Source organism: Lampris incognitus, chromosome 12 (genome assembly GCF_029633865.1).
Source record: "Lampris incognitus isolate fLamInc1 chromosome 12, fLamInc1.hap2, whole genome shotgun sequence".
Lineage (NCBI taxonomy): Eukaryota > Metazoa > Chordata > Actinopteri > Lampriformes > Lampridae > Lampris > Lampris incognitus.
In genome coordinates, this window is record NC_079222.1 from 27,856,010 (window position 1) to 27,876,667 (window position 20,658).

Genomic DNA, 20,658 nt, shown 5'->3' on the forward strand with positions numbered 1-20,658 from the left:
ATATTTATTGCTCTTGAAAAAGGCATCAGTTTTATGTCTTCTGAAAGAGCTGCATCACTATGGCCTAACTGTTCAGTTTCCCCAGTTGCATTTCAATTGGCTGTTCACTAAGTCAGTCAATGGTCGCTTTGACTGACAGAAGTCCCCCAGCATGCACCCCTGAATTCACAGCCTCCCACCTCCAAGATATCCTGATTGGCCACTTCAAATCTATGATGTGGGGACATTAGCAGAGCTCATCTTTTCAATGTAGGGGGGTTAAGGTCAGACCTATACTGAGGCTACTGAATGCCTAAAAGGTGATATCAGTTTGTATAAAATGTATTTTTAAATTACAGATTTCTTGTATTTTGATTAAATACATTTTCTCATACCAGTATTTTGTATTTTATTTTGATACATTTGATGAGCAAGTATTTGTAAATTTGTAACAAGATACTTTTTGGTGTATTTGCGCCCATCTCTGGCAACAATGTCCCCTGAGCTAATGTTAACTGGACAGAAGAGAGACCCTTAAAGATACTGAACAAATATGAAACAGTAAGGCGATAATAATGATAAACGTACAGATAATTAACCAGTATGAGAATAGATACACAAAGCGAGGGAAATAAAAGATTTCTTGTGAGAATTTGACACACAGAAATGAAACAGAACTGAAAAAATACAGAAATGTAAAAAAAAAGCATACTAAAATGCAGCGTCAGGCTAAAGCAGAACAGGAAAGTCTATCTGACCCATAGACCATCACCTGAGAGGGTACTCTATTGTGCATGTCTCTCCACTATTGGGTAGGATCCTGTTACTTAGCCACAAAGTGGCAGTTAGGCCCCTGAAAGAGATAGCACTCCTCATGGGCCACTGACTGACACTTGACATCACCCTGGGCAACATACATTTAGGGGGCTTCAGGCGTTTCGAGAAACCTGACCGTTACAGGTCTCCATCAAATCATACAGTACAGTCCAACACTTCCTATGTAATGTACAATACTGTAAGAACACAGACTGGCACAAGGTGGTATAAACTGGATTTAACTAAGCTGAAGTAATGTCACGACCAGCGGGGGTGAAAAATTAAAATTACCCGTGTGACTGAAAATAATAAAGGCAAAAATATAAATATATTTGAGGTTTTTTTTTTAATTTTGTTCTACAGTATTTAATTGTAACCACAGTTACAGAGCTTTTTACTTCATGTATCCTATTTTTTATTAGATGAATTTGACAATTATGTATTATAAAACAATACAACACTGAACCTGAACTGCACACAAATACAACCAGCATCACACACACATGCCATGCCATTACCTCTCTAACTTCCAAAGCCATGTGAGTCATGGTTGAAGCGGTCTTGTGTGATGAGCCTGATAAATCCAAATGACTGTCAACTACCGCTGTCAGGTAAAGGATATGATGACAGATACAGCCTCGCGTGGCTGCTTTAGTAGCCTAACAATTCTGTCATGACAAAGCCCCTTAAGATAACACAGATATTTCCCATAAACTATCACTACACAATGGTCACCGCTGTTCTCTTTCTGCCAAGGTTTGAATCCGTCTCTGATTCACATGCTCTCTGCCAGATCAGGCCCAGTTCTGAAGCCTGGCACAGAAAGCTGGAAGGGTGAAGGGTGGTGCTGATGCTTCCTTCCGGACCGCTGTCCCTGCTTTGTCCATAATGAGTTGGTAATGAGCTATCTGGCTACAGACACACTATGATGATGAATCATTTATGAGGTCCAGGTAGCAAATGCTCTGCCAGCACTTCATTTGAGTGTTCGAACATCCACACGGTCTTTTTAAGTAAGAATGTGCCCGTGTGCCCATGTGTGTGTGTGTGTGCCCGAGTGCCTGTGTGCCCACGTGTGTGTGCATGCCCGTGTGTGTGTGTGTGTGTGTGTGTGTGCCCATATGTGTGTGTGTGTTCCATGTTTTTGCGTGTGTGCATCCGAGTGAGTTTATGCATGCGTGTGTTTGAGCGTGGGCATTTTTTTTTCCAGGTATGTAACACAAGGATGTTGTAACTCTAACCTCCTATAGCTCTGTCCATACCCACCTCATCCTCCTCCCCACAAAAATACACTACCAGTATTCTATTACTGATCTTTGATTAGTTAGATGCATTTCTACGTAATTACAGGCCATTAATTAGTAGCAGAAAGATCAGCCCCGTTAGGGGACAGCCTTTACATATTCAGCACATCTATCGCAATGTCTAACCTCGATATATTTTCATGTTAAATATGCTGTCAGGATTTTCATGCATTTTGCTGGTGCGATCTTCAACGCAGTACATCCCTCTTATTAATATTTTTCTTTATGCTACCCAAGGGATTATGCCCTCATTTGAAGAAATTTTTATATATTCCAAATAGTTGAATAATATGTAAATGATTGCTGTCATCAGTCAAATAAAAATATCAGTTTTATTTGATACCCCTTTGCAGTTGCTTTTATATTAAATAAAAAAGTGGTGCCAGTTCTGTTACCGCATCTTTCTCCTGGGGAACAGGTATATGAGTTGTGGCATGTTTATGGCGAGGGGAGCGTAACAGTGTCCCTACATTCAGTCTGTTTAAATTTTAAATTGAGCAACCTGTAAGCATCAACGAAGGCATCTTATCTTACATTACTGCATTAAGATAAGCAGGCGGGCGAAGTGACATTAGAGAGCGCGCAAGAAAAATCATTACCATCAACATAATGCAATTCAATTAAGCAAATTGACAATAATAATAACCTTATATAGGCTCTATTAAATCTTTAAACAGAACCTATTCTTAGATTTGGCCTCTCAGAACACATCTACACACATATACACAAAAGCGTGCCCAACTAATGCTGAGCTCTGTACTTATCACACTTTTTTGATTTAAAGTGTCTCTGTTAAACTTGGGATGTCATTTCAAGATATATGTTTCATGCTAAGTGTGGCAATAATGACACCACATATCAACCAAGTCCTGCTGTTGTGCCATCGGTTCTTGTCTCTCTCCCCTTTAAAGCCATAACCTGGATTTTTTTTTTCAATCATGTAGTGTTGGAACCCTATTGAATAAGGAATATTCAATAATATTCAATATTCTGCTCAATATGGAGCTGCCAGGGAAGAGGAAAAGAGGAAGGCCAAAGAGGAGGTTTATGGATGTGGTGAGAGGACATGCAGATGGCTGGCATGACCAAGGGCATAGGAGAAAGTTTTATATGGGGGGGGGGGGCAAAATCTTGTAGTGGGGTTGGGGGTATGCGCCCCCGGAATTTTAAAAAAAACTGTTTTAAACTGCCATTTTACAACAGTTTTCAGCAAGGAAAAATATGTTTTATGACCATATGATAAGGTCTCCCCCAGAAGATGGGATTGTTAATAAAGAGTATAGAACAGTGCAAGAAAGCAATATGCAACAAAGTGCAACAAAATATGCATTTAACCTGCCTGTAATGCATACTGTAAATGCTGTACAGCTTTGTAAGGTCAGGTTGCTGTACTTTATGCAATGTTTTAATTTCTCTGTATGTAGTACTGTATGTGTGTGTAGTGTTATTTTATGACCATACTGTATGTATGTATGCATGTATGTATAGTAGCACTGTATGACAGTACTACAGGCTGTAGATAAAGGGTCCAGGGTCTGTTGGTAGATAAATGACAGGCATCCATATTAGTATCAGTTATATTGGAGTCTAAGGACAGGATTTTGTGTTGCTGTAAAGCCCCCTAAGGCATAATTTGTAATTTGTGATATTGGGCTATACAAATAAAACTGACTTGACTTGACTTGACTTAAATAGCTAGCAAATTTACCTAACAGCTTAGCAACACATTATGAAGTTACGAAACTACCAAAACACAGCACTCTGAAATGAATGCAAATGCTATATAAAACATTGTATTCATAATAAGGTTAATGTAACCCATTCCGTATTAACGTTATAACCTTTAGAATGTATTTGCGTGTGACGATCAATGTCACGGACCTCTCAAGAGGTTACGGGATAGGTGAGGTGAGATCACAATGTCTCTGCTAGCTAAAGTTAGCCTTCCTGCTCATTGACTAGCATTGACAGGAGTTAGCAAAAATAAATTTACTTAATTAAATACATATAGTTCAACCTCAGGTTTCATCATAACGACAGGTTTATTGTTTAAAAATGGGTAAGTACACTTTGTTTGTGAGGGAATTTGCAAACCTTTGAGTGATGATGAATAGAGGAGGATTCATTGTTGCTGCCTTGAAAAGTTGTGAGCGCCATTGCCATCCCATATTGTGGGATGGGAATGACATGAATGCTGGCACATACAGGGAGTATATGTCTAATATGATATATATTTATGCGTATATCTAGGAGTGGATGTTCTTGTTTATTGGGGGGGACTTTTTCGCCTCCGCCCCATATTGAGGGGGACTTGACCCCCCCCCCCCGTTCCAACGCCCTTGGGTGTCACAGAGGAAGATGCAGAGGACAGGAAGAAATGGAAATGAATGATCCGCTGTGGCGACCCCTAACGGGAGCAGCCAAAAGTAGCAGTAGTGTTGGAACGCTATTGTTTTTGTTCGGATTCTTCTGCATATTCTTCTCTTTTTCAGCTTTTTCATCATCATCATCTTCTTCTTCTTCCTCTATGAAAAAGTATGTGTAGGTCAAAAACTATAAGAGCTACAGGTACCAAATTTGATAACTCACTCTCTACTCAGACAAAAAAAAGTTACATTAATTAATGTCACATTTGATAACTTTTTTTAATAAAAGTATAATAATAACCTTTTAGATTTTGACCTGTAACTTTTAAACTGCCATGATCTTCGTGCCGAGGGTAATAGTTGCCTCCGACACGTTAACACGGCTCCCCAGCGGGTCAGTAGGTCCAGGATGATGATGCACAGGTTGTGGATGTTAGCGAGCCAGAATTCATGTGTCAGCTCCTGGTCTCCAGCCTGAACTCACAGTGTCCTCTTCCTTCTCATGCCAGCCATCTCCCCTGCCCCCATCATCAGCTGGATGTTGGTTGGTGACCATGCCACTGAGAGTTGGCCAGTGGTGCCAGGGAGCATGCCAGGTTACACCAGGGAAATGGTAGACCCTATGTCTACCATGGCCCAGCAGGATCGACCGTTGAGTTGGCAGTCCAAATACAGTCCTTTGGTGTGACCTAGGCAGCCAACAAGCATGCATCGGCCTTGAAGGGGGGCTGGAGACTGGAGTGGCGGTCCCCTCACTAGGCCACTCTGCTGTCATTTCCCTGCTGGCCAGTTGATTCTGGTTCTTGGTGCCGGTGCTGGGCAGTCACAGGCAATGTGTCAAGGCTCATCACACCGGTAACAGCAGTCAGTTGGCCAAGGTGGACATCGCCTGGAAGTCGAAGGCCATCGCCGAGACTGCTGTGGTGGAAGTTGAACTTGGTAGACCTCTTCTCTTCCTCATCGTCAGCCAACCTGACATGCAGTCGGAGAGCGGGGCCTTCTGCTAGGTGAGCCACGTAGAGAGTACCACTTCGGCCCGTTCAGCTTCACAGACAGCCTTGCTGAGGGACTGGAGCATGGGGAAATGAACATACTGGCACAACTGCTCTGGCGCGAGCCTCCGCAGGAAAGCGTGGAGGACCCGTTCCTCTTGGACAGCTGCATTGAACTGCAGGTATCCGTGTTAGACGTGTAGCTGCACGTCTGTGGTGAAGGTACCCAGGCTCTCTTCCTCTTGGCAGTGGTGGCTGGCTAGCTGCTCCCTGCTCTGGTTATTTACGAGTTGTTGCCCGAATCGCCTGTCCAGCGCCATGGTCAGGGCTTGGAGGTGGATGAAGGAGCCATGTGGATGGCAGTTTCTTCGTTGCTTCATCTGCTGTGCCATGCTGCTAATTGGACTTGTGCAGCTCTAGCTGTGTCATCCCATTGTCCTTGGGCAGCTTGGCTGGCATTCCATGCGCAGCATTCCTCCTGGTTGCTAGGGGGCGGTCCGTAGCGGCGGGCAGCATGCGCTCCCCGGTGCTGTTCCTCTTGGCCTCGAGGGGGCGGTGGAGCCACAGTGCACTGGAGCCACAGGCTGGAAAACTTCCATCTCTGGTGGGTTCCGTCTTTTGCCACGCTAAGTCTTCCAAGTGCCAACGGGGCTGCTCAATGTCCCGCTCCAGTCTCTGGATCTCTCTCAGCTCAATCCCACTTCTGACAGCAACGTGGCCAGCCAGCGTGGAAGAATGAGTCGAAGAGGCAGAGATCTCCTTTTCATGGCAGCTCCTGTGCCCAATACACCGCATGATGAGTGCTCTTTTATTTATATACCGGCCAGAACAGACCTGAACAGACAATATAACGATGCCCCCACCCCCCCCACCCCGATGTCGTAACTGGCGACATCAGTCTGAGTCATCGTCCCAGTCAGTCAGTCAGTACACGGTCTTCTACTTGGTCCAAGTCGAACCCCCAAAACAAACAACTCAACAATAACCACAACATGAACACATCATGAAAACACAATTTTAAACGTAACACCAACAGTCCCATCAGCCATTGCGCTCCCCCATCGCAGAGCCGCCGACAATCAGTGTGATCACACACACAGTCAGTGTGACCACACACACATCCCAGCTCCCTCGCGCCTCTTGGCGCATGCACTTCTGACAAATTTGCCTGGGGAAAAAAATAAAACAGCAAAAACAAAGAGTACAAATGTACAGCTATAAAATAAACCCGCTCTACTTGTGCTTCTGGACCTCGGTTAAACTTGTCCTGGCTACGGCCCTGCATTTTGGTCATCTAAATGACACCATTCATTATTTTCTAACATTGTAAGTAAGAGCAACACTAAATTATTAAGCAACAGGTATTAGTTCAGACTAGACAGTTTTTTTCTCCTCATTTTGTAGTTATAATTCAATGCTGCATAATAAGTATGTCATAAACCAGTGTTTTAGAGGAGTTTTAGGTACGTGACCCTAGCTTACTGTTCAGGGGAAACCTTTAGACGGATGTGGCCTGCATGGTGTATCCCAGCCTAAAAACGTAAACCCCAATGCTGCATTCTTGGCATTCTCTCAAAGCTGGTTTTGTTTGCTGAACTGACTCCACCCTTCTCCATGCCGAAGGCTTTGTCTTTTAATTGGTTGTCCCACCTAAAACCGGGGTCAGTGTCCTAACCGGTTTAAGCAGACTCTGGGCCAGAAGAAACATCAGAGCATGTTACTCTACACTGTCAAGAGACACGAGGCAGAAAGAAGGAATCTGATTCGCAACCTCAGAAACGAAGAGGTACACTTGGACTGAATAGATATTCTACAAAAGAACTCAGGAAATTAGTGTTATCGAATTTTATTTCAGTATTTTAGAATAACGTGTTTGATTGAGAGGATTTTTTTAAGAGATATTCTGGTCCACTCACCTTTCCAGTTGGTGGCGGTAGTGCACCAACTGGAAGGTAACTGGTCATTTTTGCCAACCGCCAATAGACCTAAGAAAAGAAGAAGGAACTGGTTTAACCAACTCAACCAACTCAACAACACTTGTGCTCAACACCTGAAAGTCGCCTTCATTCGTAAATGACCTGCAGCTGAGAGTCAAAAGTCAGCGGCATATGGAAATGAGAAACGGCAAAACATCTGCAGTTACGTACAAGCAACGGGGAGATCCGGAAATCAGGTACAGTGGTGACATGCTTTTTAAAAATTCCAAGATTTAAAAAAAAAATTTTTTTTGTCTGTATGCATGCTCAATAATCCTGAAATCAAGATTTTTTTTAACATAAGGTTTGATTTCTCAGTGGGGAATTTACCACTCTTGAGGCCAAAATTAATACTGAAAATTTAACGTAAACCCTAAAAATCCTACATCTACCTATCTATCTATCTATCTGTCTATCTGTCTATCTGTCTATCTGTCTGTCTGTCTGTCTGTCTGTCTGTCTGTCTGTCTGTCTGTGATTAAAATAATCATCCAACACATTAATGGACCACTGACGTGAATATGCGGTCAGTTATTTATCTTTTCATCTCTACTTGTATTTCTTTTTTAGCGATCGCGACAGTAATTTAACTTCCCTGATTGGCTGATTCCAGTTTAATTAACATTTTTCAGTGAGCGACGTAAATTAACTACGTATAGGAGTGATGCCATAATTTTAAAAAAAAATCATATAATTTGTGGTCGAGGGGAGTAAGCTAAAAAGTCAACTGAGGTGAAGTTGTAAACTGACCAAAATTGATCACATGTTGAAAGACTCTGTACCTGAACAGACCGGTGATCGGACTGGTCCTGTGCAGCCCGTTCTCATTACCGACCGACGCGTTGCCACGCCCCTCGGCGTCTGATACTGGCGCACGAGGCACAAAAAAAAGGCATATAAATCTTGAGTTATTTAGGATATTTTAGCAAGTATTGTAGAAACGCGTTTTGGGGTTGGGTTCAGTTTCTGAAAATAGCAGTTCTTTATGTATGCTCAGTAATCCAGGTAAGGAAGTCCTACCAAGCTGAATCAGTTCATCTGGACACAGCGTTTATTGAGAGAAACGTTTCATCACTCATCTAAATGATCTCTTCAGTCTCAGCTGGCTGCAGGTATCCCCACCCTTATAAACAACACAGTGGCATAACGACCCAAACCAACGACCAGCTCCATATGCAAATATGGGCGTGACCATTAATAATAATACGTTTTACTTGCGGGCGCCTTTCAGAGCACTCAAGGACACCTTACAGAACACAGTTGTAAAAAACAAAAACAAAACAAGCAGCACTGAATCAGACAGCATAAAATCAAAACAAAGCAGGGTAGACAATAAAAAGTTAACACAACAGATAAGTATAAAGTCATCATCAGCACAAAACTCAATGAAGCGTGGATCAGACTGAATATGCCAGTTTGAAAAGGTGCGTTTTGAGATGGGATCCGAAGGTTGAAAGAGAGTCAGTGTTGTGAATGTCTTGTGGGAGAGAGTTCCATAGGCAGGGGGGCAGAACGACTGAAGGCTCTAGACCCCATGGTAGTCAGGCGGGCCGATGGTGTAGTGAGTGATGGCGTGTGGATATGAAGGAGTTCAGAAAAGATATAAGGGCCTTAAAGGCGAGGAGCAGGATCTTGAAGTCAATACGGTATTTAACAGGAAGCCAGTGGAGTTGCTGAGGAACAGGAGTGCTATGATCTATGGAAGGAGTTCTGGTAATGATACGGGCAGCTGAAATCTGGACCAACTGAAGTTCATGAGGACACTTTAGAGGAAGACCAGTGGATAGGACTGCAGTAGTCAATATGGGATGTAACCAGGGTGTGGATGAGTATGGCGGTGCTGTTAGGTGTAAGTGACGGGCGAAGATGATTAATATTGCGTAGGTGGAAGTATGCAGACCGAGTCACATTGTTGATGTGAGCTTCAAAAGATAATGTGCTGTCCAAGATGAGGCCCAGACTCTTAACCTTAGGCGATGGAGGACTAAAGAATTGTCAATAGTTAGAGAAAACCTATCAGGTTTAGCCAAAGTAGATTTAGTACCTACTAGAATTTCAGTAGACGTGTACTACTCGCAGAGGATTAGGGGATTGGTTGCAATCACAGCTTTTTAAGATGGCGCCAACTGGATGTATGTCAAAGCCAGGAAGACGCCCAAACAGCGCACCAGCTGATCAACATACTGATGTGGCGGAAGTGTCGGAATTGTCCCAAACACCGCGTCTCTGTGGCTTTCAAACCCCAAAACACGTTGTGCTAAAAATTGGGCCACCCCAAGGATCGGGTCCCCTGGCACAAACAGAGCAATATATAGTGTACGCTGGTAAGTGTCAGGGGGATTGCCGTGACTTGTACATTGGGGAAACTAAACACGCTGGCCCAGAGGATGGCACAACACAGAAGAGCTAACACGTCCGGCCAGGACTCCGCAGTCTACACCCATCTACAGGCCACTCTTTCAAGGATGAGGATGTGCACATCCTTGATAGCGAGGAACGGTGGTTTGAATGGGGAGTCAAACGACCATCCCTGAACCGGGGGGGGGGGGCTAAGAGTAAATCTGTCGCCATCTTACAATGCTGTGATTGCAAACATTCCCCAATCCTCTGAATAGTGCACATGGCCATCGAAGCTCTAGTTAATGGTCACCCTATTTGCATATGAAACTGATCATTGGTTTGGGTCGTTATGCCACTGTGTTGTTTATAAGGGTGGGAGTACTTGCAGTCAGCTGAAGGTGAAGAGGTCACTTAGACGAGTGATGAAACATTTCTCTCAATAAACGTTGTGTCCAGATGAACTGATTCAACTTCCTGTTTGTTGCCCTGGATGTACCTCCAGGTCTATGAGGCTTCGCTATTGACATTGAACGTTGCATCCCAACAAATGAATGCAAGACCTGGACGAATTTTCGTAACAACTAGCAAACGAAAGCTCATGACTGAACGAAGGTTGTGAAATTAAAATTCGCATTTCAAAACGTATTTTAATGCCGATGCTGTCTTAAATATTGCATTTTCCATTCAGAATAAAAGGAATGTCAGCCATTTTTTAGCAGCCGTTAAACTCCACTTTCATTATTTTTGAGCTTCCAGTCAAGCTGGCACGTCAAATCCACCAGACCATAATCACACACCTACTGATCAAAGGCTGAATAACCAGTCCAGCTGAGCAGGTATACCTACAGTTCAATAGACCAAGTAAGGACACAATGGATGAAATCATCCCAAGGCAGTGTATGACTAGACTATGGCAATATTTGTGTTCACTGAAAACCCCCCAAGCAGTCAGCACACCAGTTATTACTGGTACATAATAGTGTCACTGACTAGGAGCAGGCTTGCAACAATGCCATCCTAAGGTATTCACACAGCACAGCTGAATGCGGGTTTCATAATGAGGCTCATTAAGTGAGCTATAGGCAACTTCACACAGAACTGCAAAAACCAACATATAATGAACTTGACAAACCGACTCCCAACACAATAGAGCAGCATCACACCACAGTGATGCAATACACGTTATGCAAACAGCACATCAAATGAACTCATTTTGAATGACCTCAAAACCTATTTCCTTTTGACTTTGTATGGTGTGTGTGTGTGTGTGTGTGTGTGTGTGTGTGTGTGTGTGTGTGTGTGTGTCTGTGTGTGTGTGTGTGTGTGTGTGTGTGTGTGTGTGTGTGTGTGTGTGTGTGTGTGTGTGTGTGTGTGCGTGAATTAATTGTAAAGCGCTTTGAGTGGCTGTTGTAGTATAAAATGCAACTTGAGAGATTGATTGATTTTTTTTTTATCTTCGCAGACAGAAAACTGACAGTCACGTAGACTGACAGACACAACATTGGCTATAAGTTGAAATCAGGAACACTTGATTTGTCGTTTCCCCCAGTCCACAGCAGTGCAACACAAAGACAAAAACACATATCCAAAAACTACAAGAACTTCAAGCACACATCTAAACTAACACACATATCCAAACTAACACATATATATATCCAAGCTAAACTAATAAAGAATGTTGATGAAACATATTTTTGGTTAAGGAACGTCGAGCTTTTAATGTATGCGTGGTTTGCAGAAATGTAAAACGGCAACTTTGTATTCTGGCGACTGGGCTGCCGCGCGTCATGTGAACTGAGCGAGCCGAGCCTTGCTGGTGACGTCACGGCCACGCAAGGCGATGCGTGGGGTTCGGGTACACCTGCGCTCCACGGGAGTTAATGGAAAGAACTGGTGCATCGCCTGCACGCAGAGTTGGACTTTGGCATTACGCACTGCGCGCAATTTGAAAGCGTAAAGTCGCGCTATTTGTACGCTGATTGAAGAGACCGGGTTTCATGAACGGACGCCATTCACAACTTGCAGCAGTAATAAGGCACATGTTTTTAAAAAGTCAACAAGCTGCTTAAATGTTTGCTGTGTCAGACTGCTAAATGAAAACAGCTCAACAGCCACTTTGAGTTTGTAATGACAGTGTTGATGAGGAGAATACTTCCGGGCGGTAAAGCGTCTTTATAAAGCTGTTGTCGGGTTGATACTGGAGTGAATGGACGGCCGGAGCAGTTGCTCTGTGTCAAATAATTGCTGCGGATGGGTTTACGTTGACGTTCGTTGAAAACCCGGTACGTCACATACACAGACGCAGACGGGTGTGTATTTGACGACCTGATTGAGAACGGGGCTGTCCTCTGAGGCGTGTCCTTTGCGCAGGAAAACAATGCAGACACACAAAAAAAACCAAACAAAACTTAATTCGTGCTCAAAGACAACGGCACAAAAGCAAGCCTATCAAAGACCCATCATTTTCTCATTGCCCAGTAAGAGCAGAAAGACGTACCTCTTCTTTTGGTTTAACTACTACTACCACTACTACTACCACTACTACTACCACTACTAATACTACTACTACTACTAATACTACTTTCGGCTGCTGCCGTTAGGGGTCGCCACAGCAGATCATCCGTTTCCATCTCTTCCTGTCATCTGCATCTTCCTCTGTCACACCAGCCACCTGCATGTCCTCCCTCACCACATCCATAAACCTCCTCTTTGGCCTTCCTCTTTTCCTCTTCCCTGGCAGCTCCATATTCAGCATCCTTCTCCCAATATACCCAGCATCTCTCCTCCACACATGTCCAAGCCATCTCAATCTCATTTGTTATTATGTATATCTTATTTGGTTTAAAACGATGTTTTGGGTTTTTTTTTTAACTTTGACTGTAATGTTTAGCAAATTTAGCGTCCCCATACCTGACGCCCTAGTGCCACCTATGGATAGGTTTGTTTGGCATTTAAATGAGCACAAGGAAGTGTGCTGATTAAGTTTAATGAAATAATCTATAATACAGTTTGTAATACAGTTTGCATACATTTTTCCCGTTATTACAATAATGATTAATTCCTTCCCAAAGTGTGGTTACGCTAAGAGGTGAAGGAGCCTTTGGGAGGCAGGATGATGAAGACCAATGCGCTGACCATGAGATCTGGACTACAGTGATGCAGACATTTGACTCCAGGAACCAAAACTCTGCATCCCAAGCTGGATCTGATAAAACCAAAGGTTTGCATATCAATGTCAAGCTGTGAATCACTTTTTTCTGCTTTGTTGATTTCTGTGCCTCAGTACTTAGACACTATACCGCAACGTGTTTTGATTTGGTTTTTAATATCAGCTTTGAGGTGAAAGTGGAAAGGTGGGACGAAGGAATCCAGTTTACTGATGAATAAAGGTCCATAGTTGTTAACATGCTCAGTTGCTTCCCATAGTGGATTTGGGTTGCAGACACATGCATAATGTTATGCTCAGGTGTTGGGGAAATAGGTCCATGAAATGTAAGAATTTCCCCTGATCTTATGAATTCAAACCATTTTGTTTTTAACATTATCATTTAGTGCCCAATTGTCTCTGGTGTTTTTCGTTTTCTAATGTGTAACAGAAAGACAATTGTTTTGTTTTTTTTACAATGTATCAAATTTTGTCGCCCCCCCCCACCCGCCTGATGATTATGTACATGATAGTTTGCATGACAGAGAAATTGGAGTGAGTATATGCAACTTTACAGACTTTACAGTAGAAGATGCTGTGGAGGCCATCAGCTTCGGGAAGTTCCAGTGGAAACTCTCCTTCCTTACCGGCTTGTCCTGGGTAGGAAACTAAGATTTTGGAATTGTTCCTAATCCATATTCCAACTATTTTACATTTGGTATGTATAATCTTTCTCTGTCTGGTTGGATGCAGATGGGAGATGCCATGGAAATGATGATCCTGAGTATCCTGTCCCCTCAGCTGCATTGTGAATGGGGACTGCCCAGCTTTCAGGTGGCGCTCATATCATCGGTAAAGTAATTTTCTGTCCCTGTTTTTGCTCTGACATTATGAACTGAGATATGTAATTCTCAGTTGCCAAAAATAATTAGATGTCCAATGCTTTCTCACTTTTTAATGTGTATTATTAATGATCACATAAAAGATATTGTTTAAACACATTTCTCTCAACAGGTGGTGTTCATTGGCACAGGAATCAGTGCCTCTCTATGGGGAAATATATCAGACAAATATGGCAGAAAAATAGTAAGTTCTATTTAGGCTTTTATTAATGAATATAAATATTTTATGAGCAGTATTATTGAGTCATTATGGTTATTTCAAGTAATAACTATGTTTTGCATGTGCTTTTGTGGTAACCAGGGTCTGATAATGTGTATGGTGTGGACTCTGTACTATGGCCTGCTCAGTTCATTTGCTCCAGTCTATGGCTGGATCTTGGTTTTGCGTGGCTTAGTAGGCGTTGGCATTGGAGGAGCTCCACAGTCGTAAGTTCACTGTCCTATTCAGTTTCGATCGGGGGTCTCAAACTCAAATTACTTGGGGGTCATTTGACAGGTGGTCTTATGGAGGAGGGCTGGTGCAATAGGGATGAGGAAAAAAACTGTTTTGACTACATAACCTTCACATTGTTTTTTATTATTATTTCGCATTTTGCAGAGTTTTCACATGAATAGGTAACTTTGTACATAGTGTAGCCTGGCCTAGGCCTACATATTTAGCCTACTTCTTGCCAGAAACCTGGCGCTTCTGCTGACACAGGTGAGGCATATTTGCTTTCAGCGACAGGGCAGTGGACACCCTGAGGACAGCCTGGAGATGTTCATTGGTCAGTCTGGATCTAAGCTTTGATTTATTAAACTTCATAGTTGAGAACAGTTTCTCACACAGATAAGTGCTGCCGAAAAGACATATGACCTGCCTGAAGAGTTTGGAGAACTGTGGGAATGTTTTGGGAAGCTCTCTGAGAAACTGACCAAGCATCTTCTGCTTTCCTTGTGCCTCTCTGAACATTCCTCCAGAAACGCACAGAACTGACGGTGTTGTAAACCTCTTGATATAATGTAATTAATGCATTTCAACACAACAGTCATGACACTGTGGAGGTGGCAACCTAAGAACCCGAAGCCATCAGGCTGAAGAAGGAGGCCTTTTGGGCTTGGTTGGCCCAGGGGTCTCCTGAAGCAGCAGACAGTTACCGGGAGGCCAGAAGGGCTGGGGCTTCGGCGATCGCAGAAGCAAAACATCAGGTGTGGGAGGAGTTTGGCGAGGCTATGGAGTTGGATTTTTTGTTGGCCTCAAGGAAGTTCTGGCAAACTATCTGGCGACTCAGGAAGGGGAAGTAGGGCTTGGCTTAGGCAATGTTTAGCCGAGGAGGGGAACTGCTGAACTGGACTGGGGATGTTGTCGGGTGGTGGAAAGAACACTTTAATGAACTCCTGAATCTGGCTAACATGTTCTCAGTGGAGGAGGTAGTGTCTGAAGACTCGGGGGAAACCCTACCCATATCCCTGGCAGAGGTCTCTGAGGTAGTTAAGAAGCTCCTCGGTGGCAAGGCGCCGGGTGTGGATGAGAGTCGCCCTGAGATGCTGAAGGCTCTGGACATTGTTGGGCTGTCTTTGCTGACACGCCTCTTCAGTGCTGAATGGAGGTCGGGGACAGTACCTGTGGCAGACGGGGTGGTGGTTCCTATATTTAAAAAAGGGGACCGGAGGGCGTGCTCCAATTATTGGGGCATCACACTGCTCAGCCTTCCTGGGAAGTCTACGCTAGGGTGCTGGAAAGGAGACTCTGACCAATTGTCGAACCTCGGATCCAGGCGGAACAATGAGGATTCCGTCCTGGCTGTGGAACAACGAACCAAATCTTTACCCTTGTCGGAGTGCTGAGGGAGGCATGGGAGTTTGATGCGGTCGGGATTTCTTAATATATCTTAAACATAGCGTGGGCCGGTATAGTTTCAGACCCCTGGTTTAGATACACAGTACACTAATGCCTAATCCAAAGGTACATGAGTACTTTTGAAAACATAGCTTTATCTATGCTTTTTGACCTTTCGTCCACACACAAACTGCATTTTCGGTCACTGAAAACTGAACTTTTGGAAAACTCCTTCTAGGGTGAAGATTTTCAGAAGCTGTTTTCAGTGTTGACGTGTACACAGAGAAAACTGAGGTTTTGGCTTGTTTTTGTTTTTGTTTTTTTCAGGCTTCTGATTTTGAATGCCATTTCTAAACAATTGTTATTAGGCAATAAACAGCAAAGGGAAGCTGGTTTAGACTGATTCAGAAAAGTTTTTTTGTCCTTTTATTGTAATCTCTTTCAGTAAAATCAGAATATAAACTTTAAAGCTTGGCTTGATTGTTAAGCAATCAATGTCAAATTTTCTATGTTATGTTTTATCTATAATCTGATTTTTTTGTTCTGTTGCACAAATCAGGTTAACAAATGAAAATGACTCAGCAACACCACTGGTAAAGCCCTGGAAAAGACTGATGTTTTTTTAACGTGGACTGACAGAACCAGTTATATAGAATGGCAAACTTGTTTTCATTTCAGATCACAACCACACATATCCATATCTGAAAATACTGATGGCAATATTTGATCTCTTTTAGAGTGACGTTGTACTCGGAATTCCTCCCGATGAAGTCAAGAGCCACCTGTATTATGATGATTCAGGTACTGTTGTCATTGAAATTGTGTCATGTCCTTAATCAATGTATATTGGTGTTGCTGCCTTTCTTCAATCCAGTGCAGTGGTCCTGCACAACGAGTCCCACTTGTTCTGTGTGTGTCTTTCAGATATTTTGGGCCATTGGTGCTGTATTTGAGGTTCTTCTAGCTATTTGGATAATGCCAACTCTTGGCTGGCGCTGGTTGCTAGGACTGTCTACCATACCGATGGTTGTTTTTGTTGGCTTCTGCTTTGTACGTATCTCATTTATTTGGAGAATTATCTGAAACAAAACCACTATTTCGAATTGATGGTGAATAGAGAAGTTAAATTGTGAACTAGTATTGTGTGGTTTTGTGTGTTGTATTATGGCTTACACAGTGGCTTCCTGAGAGTGCCCGTTTTGATGTACTGACAGGAAACAGAGAAAAGGCGGTGGCAACATTAAGGCGCATTGCAGCTGACAATGGCAAGCCCGTGCCCCAAGGGATGCTGAGGATCAACAAACAAGTGAGGCAATACATATCTAAATAGTCTTTGGGATGTGTTTCATCATTTCCATATGAGAGTTCATACTGCACCCATTAAAATAACCTAATTCTGGGCGTCCGGGTGGAATAGTGGTCTATTCCATTGCCTACCAACATGGGTATTGCCGGTTTGAATCGCTGGTTTGAATCCCTGTGTTACTTCCGGCTTGGTCGGGCGTCCCTACAGACACAATTGGCCGTGTCTGCGGGTGGGAAGCCGGATGTGGGTATGTGTCCTGGTCGCTGCACTAGCACCTCCTCTGGTCGGTCGGGGCGCCTGTTCAGGGGGAAGGGGGAATAGTGTGATCCTCTCACGCGCTATTTCCCCCTGGTGAAACTCCTCACTCTCAGGTGAAAAGAAGCGGCTGGTGACTCCACATGTATGGGAGGAGGCATGTGGTAGTCTGCAGCTCTCCCCGGATCGGCAGAGGCAGAGGCGGTGGAGCAGTGGCTGAGAGAGCAGGGTGATTGGCCGGATACAGTTAGGGTGTAAAAGGGGGGGGGAATCAAAAAAATAAAATAAAATAACTTAATTCTTGACCTGAATCATTATGAATTTTGTTTTTACAGAAAGACCGTGGAAGGATCAGCGATCTTCTCACTCGTCGATATCGCAGGACCACTATACTGTTGTGGTTTATCTGGTTAGTTTGATTAATACATTGATTTCTCTGCTCTCTTCACATTGCTGATATTTTTGATTGTGATAATTATTTGTAAGGTTTTTCTTCTAATAAAAATCTATTTGTGATTGCAGTTCAATGCATTATTTTTTTCCCCACAGGTTTGCAAATGCCTTCTCCTACTACGGCATAGTTCTTTTGACTACGGAGTTATTCCAAGCTGGAGATGTATGTAGCGGTGAGTCATGGTTTGGATGCATGGGTGCCACATCGTTTGTCATCTTTTTAAGAGTATTACTATGGTTTGGCGAGTCTTTGACTAGAATTGATGCTCTTCTTCATAGTGACCCAATATGCCAAGATTGAACCAAGCTGCAGTTTGGAGTGTAAATACTTGACATTAGCTGACTACAAAGATCTTTTATGGACCACACTGGCTGAATTCCCAGGTGAAAGGCAAACTATAGTGCCAAATATTCTTTTTTCTATGAGCAATTAATTTTGGGCAAACAGCAGAATGCAAGGTGTTACGGCCACAGGACATAACACCTAGGGTATACTAAATAATATAAGAAAATAAATATAGGGGCATATTTTGTGATAATAGTTAAGAATATACAGTGCTGGTTTGATTCTGTGATTTAATGACAGCACTCGTGTTTCAAGGTTGCATTGATATTGGTTGATATTGATTGAGTGGCATGGTGGCCCAGTGGTTAGCGCTGTCGCCTCACAGCAAGAGGGTCCTGAGTTCGAACCCTGGGGTTGTCTAACCTTGGGGGTCATCCTCTGTGTGGAGTCTGTATGTTCTCCCCGTGTCTGCGGTGGGTTTTCTCCGGGTGCTCCAGTTTACCCCACCATCAAAAAAAGATATGCATGTTAGGGTTTATACTCCTGTCTGTGCCCCTGGCCAAGGCAATGGAAAGACAAACTGGAGTTGGTCCCCGGGTGCTGCACGGCGGCTGCCCACTGCTACTAGCTACACAGCTAGGACCGGTTAAATGCAGAGCATAATTTCCTCACGGGGATTAATAACGTATATCAAAATCAAAAACAATAAATGAATAAAACAAACTTTAGGAGTATGTTAGTGAGATGGTAGAACTAGCTCTGGCACAATCCTTCCTCTCTCAGAATAAAATTGTTTGTATTCAGGACAGTAAATCTCAAATTGGATTTTCGGTCATTCTGATGATTTTTGAAAAAGTTCTATTCATCCCTCTTGGTGTGTGTTTGAGGTTGCTGGTCTATTGTAATTAAACTGACTAGCCCAATCAGTGATTGTGTAATTCATCAAGTTTGTTTTGTTTTTTGTCTCCCCCCCTTTTTTTAATCTTTTCATTCTAGGGCTTTTTATCACCCTTCTTGTGATTGACCGTATTGGCAGAAAGAGGAGCATGGCATTGTGTTTCATCATATTTTCGTTGTGCATTCTGCCACTGTCTGCTTGTGTTGGAAGGTAAGTAGTTTTTCCTTGGTGTGTTTCCATACTGGTAAAGTTTAGAACAACTTAAATGTAAAAAAAAACAACTTCTAACCTAATCTCTATCACTCTTTTCTTCTTTGCTGTCTCACTATATAGGGTAGCTCTTACGATCTTTATTTTTGTGGCCAGAGCCTTTATCACAGGGGGGTTTCAAGTGGCTTATGTTTACACACCAGAGGTATGACAAATTTATATTGCTACCATGTTCACATAAAAGGTATTCCTTCAGTCATTTGGATCCATCAGCATGTTTTGTTTCTGTTTGTCAGGTGTTCCCCACAGACACAAGAGCCATAGGGATGGGGACCAGTAGTGGAATGGGCAGGTTGGGTTCTCTGCTTACTCCCTTTGTGGCACAGGTACAAAGAATTGGGCTAAAGATTATTGTTTACTTCCACTTTAAAAGTCAAAAGCACTTGTTTAACAAAATATTTTTACAGACTGACATTTAAAACAACTTTAGAGTCCCTTTAAAATGATGTTGGCTCTCCGAGGCTCCTCTGCCTGTCACTGACTGTCTGATGTTTTGGCCCAAAGGTATTGCTTAGGAAATCAGTGTACGCCACACTAGCTGTGTACTGTGGCTGCGGCGTGTTGGCTGCTATGGCGTCAATGGGTCTGCCCATTGAGACAACAGGCAGGAGTCTGCAAGAGTCCAGTCACATCACGACAGAACAGGAAACAAATGGGACCAACCAGCAACCAAATGGTCCAGCACCAACCGCATACGCTAGCTATGGATCCAGTGAACAATAAAAAGCTGGGTCAGCATGTTGAACAAGGAGTCACCACCACCCTGCCATGATGATTGAGAGAGGGAGAGAGAGAGAGAGAGAGAGAGAGAGAGAGAGAGAGAGAGAGAGAGAGAGAGAGAGAGAGAGAGAGAGAGAGAGAGAGAGAGAGAGAGAGAGAGAGAGAGAAAACACATTGCTGAGAGTAATAACCATCAGTGACCCAAACGAGGATGTAGTCCCTCCAGAGAATCCATCCATCCATCCATCCATCCATCCATCCATTATCCAAACCGCTTATCCTGCTCTCAGGGTCGCGGGGATGCTGAAGCCTATCCCAGCAGTCATCATTACAAAAAAAACAACAACAACAAAACAAACAAACAACGCTGAAGACGTCATCAACTTGGGATGTACCTGTATGCTCTCAGTTTTTGTTTATAATGTTGCTTTTTTCTGCCCCCCATCAATGAATTTAAATAGTTCCTGTATGTTTTTTTTATCTCGTCAATCAACATCGTTTTATAATGACTTAATGATGAATACATTAATGTGTGCAAACGTACGCTGCGTGATTACCTACTGGTGGTAATGGGTTCTACTACTTTTGTACTATACACAATTTGAGGAGTTTCTAATGTATTTTTGTTTTAAACGCTGTTATTGTGGAGTTTTGTATATCAATACTACGATACTATAAATATTTAGGGGGTATTCGGTTTGTCCAAAATCACCTTGACGACACTGGCCCCCAATGACAGCGCGTACTCAATCTGGGCGACCAATCACAGGCGTCCGGCAAAGCTGCATGTCATTTCTTCCCTGCATGCAACCTGCAGCGTGTTGTTTTGTC

The 20,658-nt window shown here is 43.2% G+C and overlaps 1 protein-coding gene across 1 annotated transcript; it reads left to right on the forward strand.

Annotated features, from left to right (window-relative positions):
• Positions 1-7,571: 7,571 nt before the first annotated feature.
• Positions 7,572-19,830, forward strand: LOC130121594 (synaptic vesicle 2-related protein-like). The gene is made up of 16 exons (XM_056290437.1): positions 7,572-7,630; positions 12,845-12,993; positions 13,496-13,578; positions 13,672-13,770; positions 13,933-14,004; positions 14,122-14,246; positions 16,377-16,440; positions 16,564-16,689; positions 16,817-16,945; positions 17,536-17,609; positions 17,750-17,826; positions 17,933-18,037; positions 18,936-19,047; positions 19,171-19,252; positions 19,344-19,433; positions 19,612-19,830. Exons 1-16 carry the CDS (start codon positions 7,572-7,574, stop codon positions 19,828-19,830), a joined length of 1,665 nt encoding a protein of 554 aa, XP_056146412.1.
• The last annotated feature ends 828 nt before the right edge of the window (positions 19,831-20,658 follow it).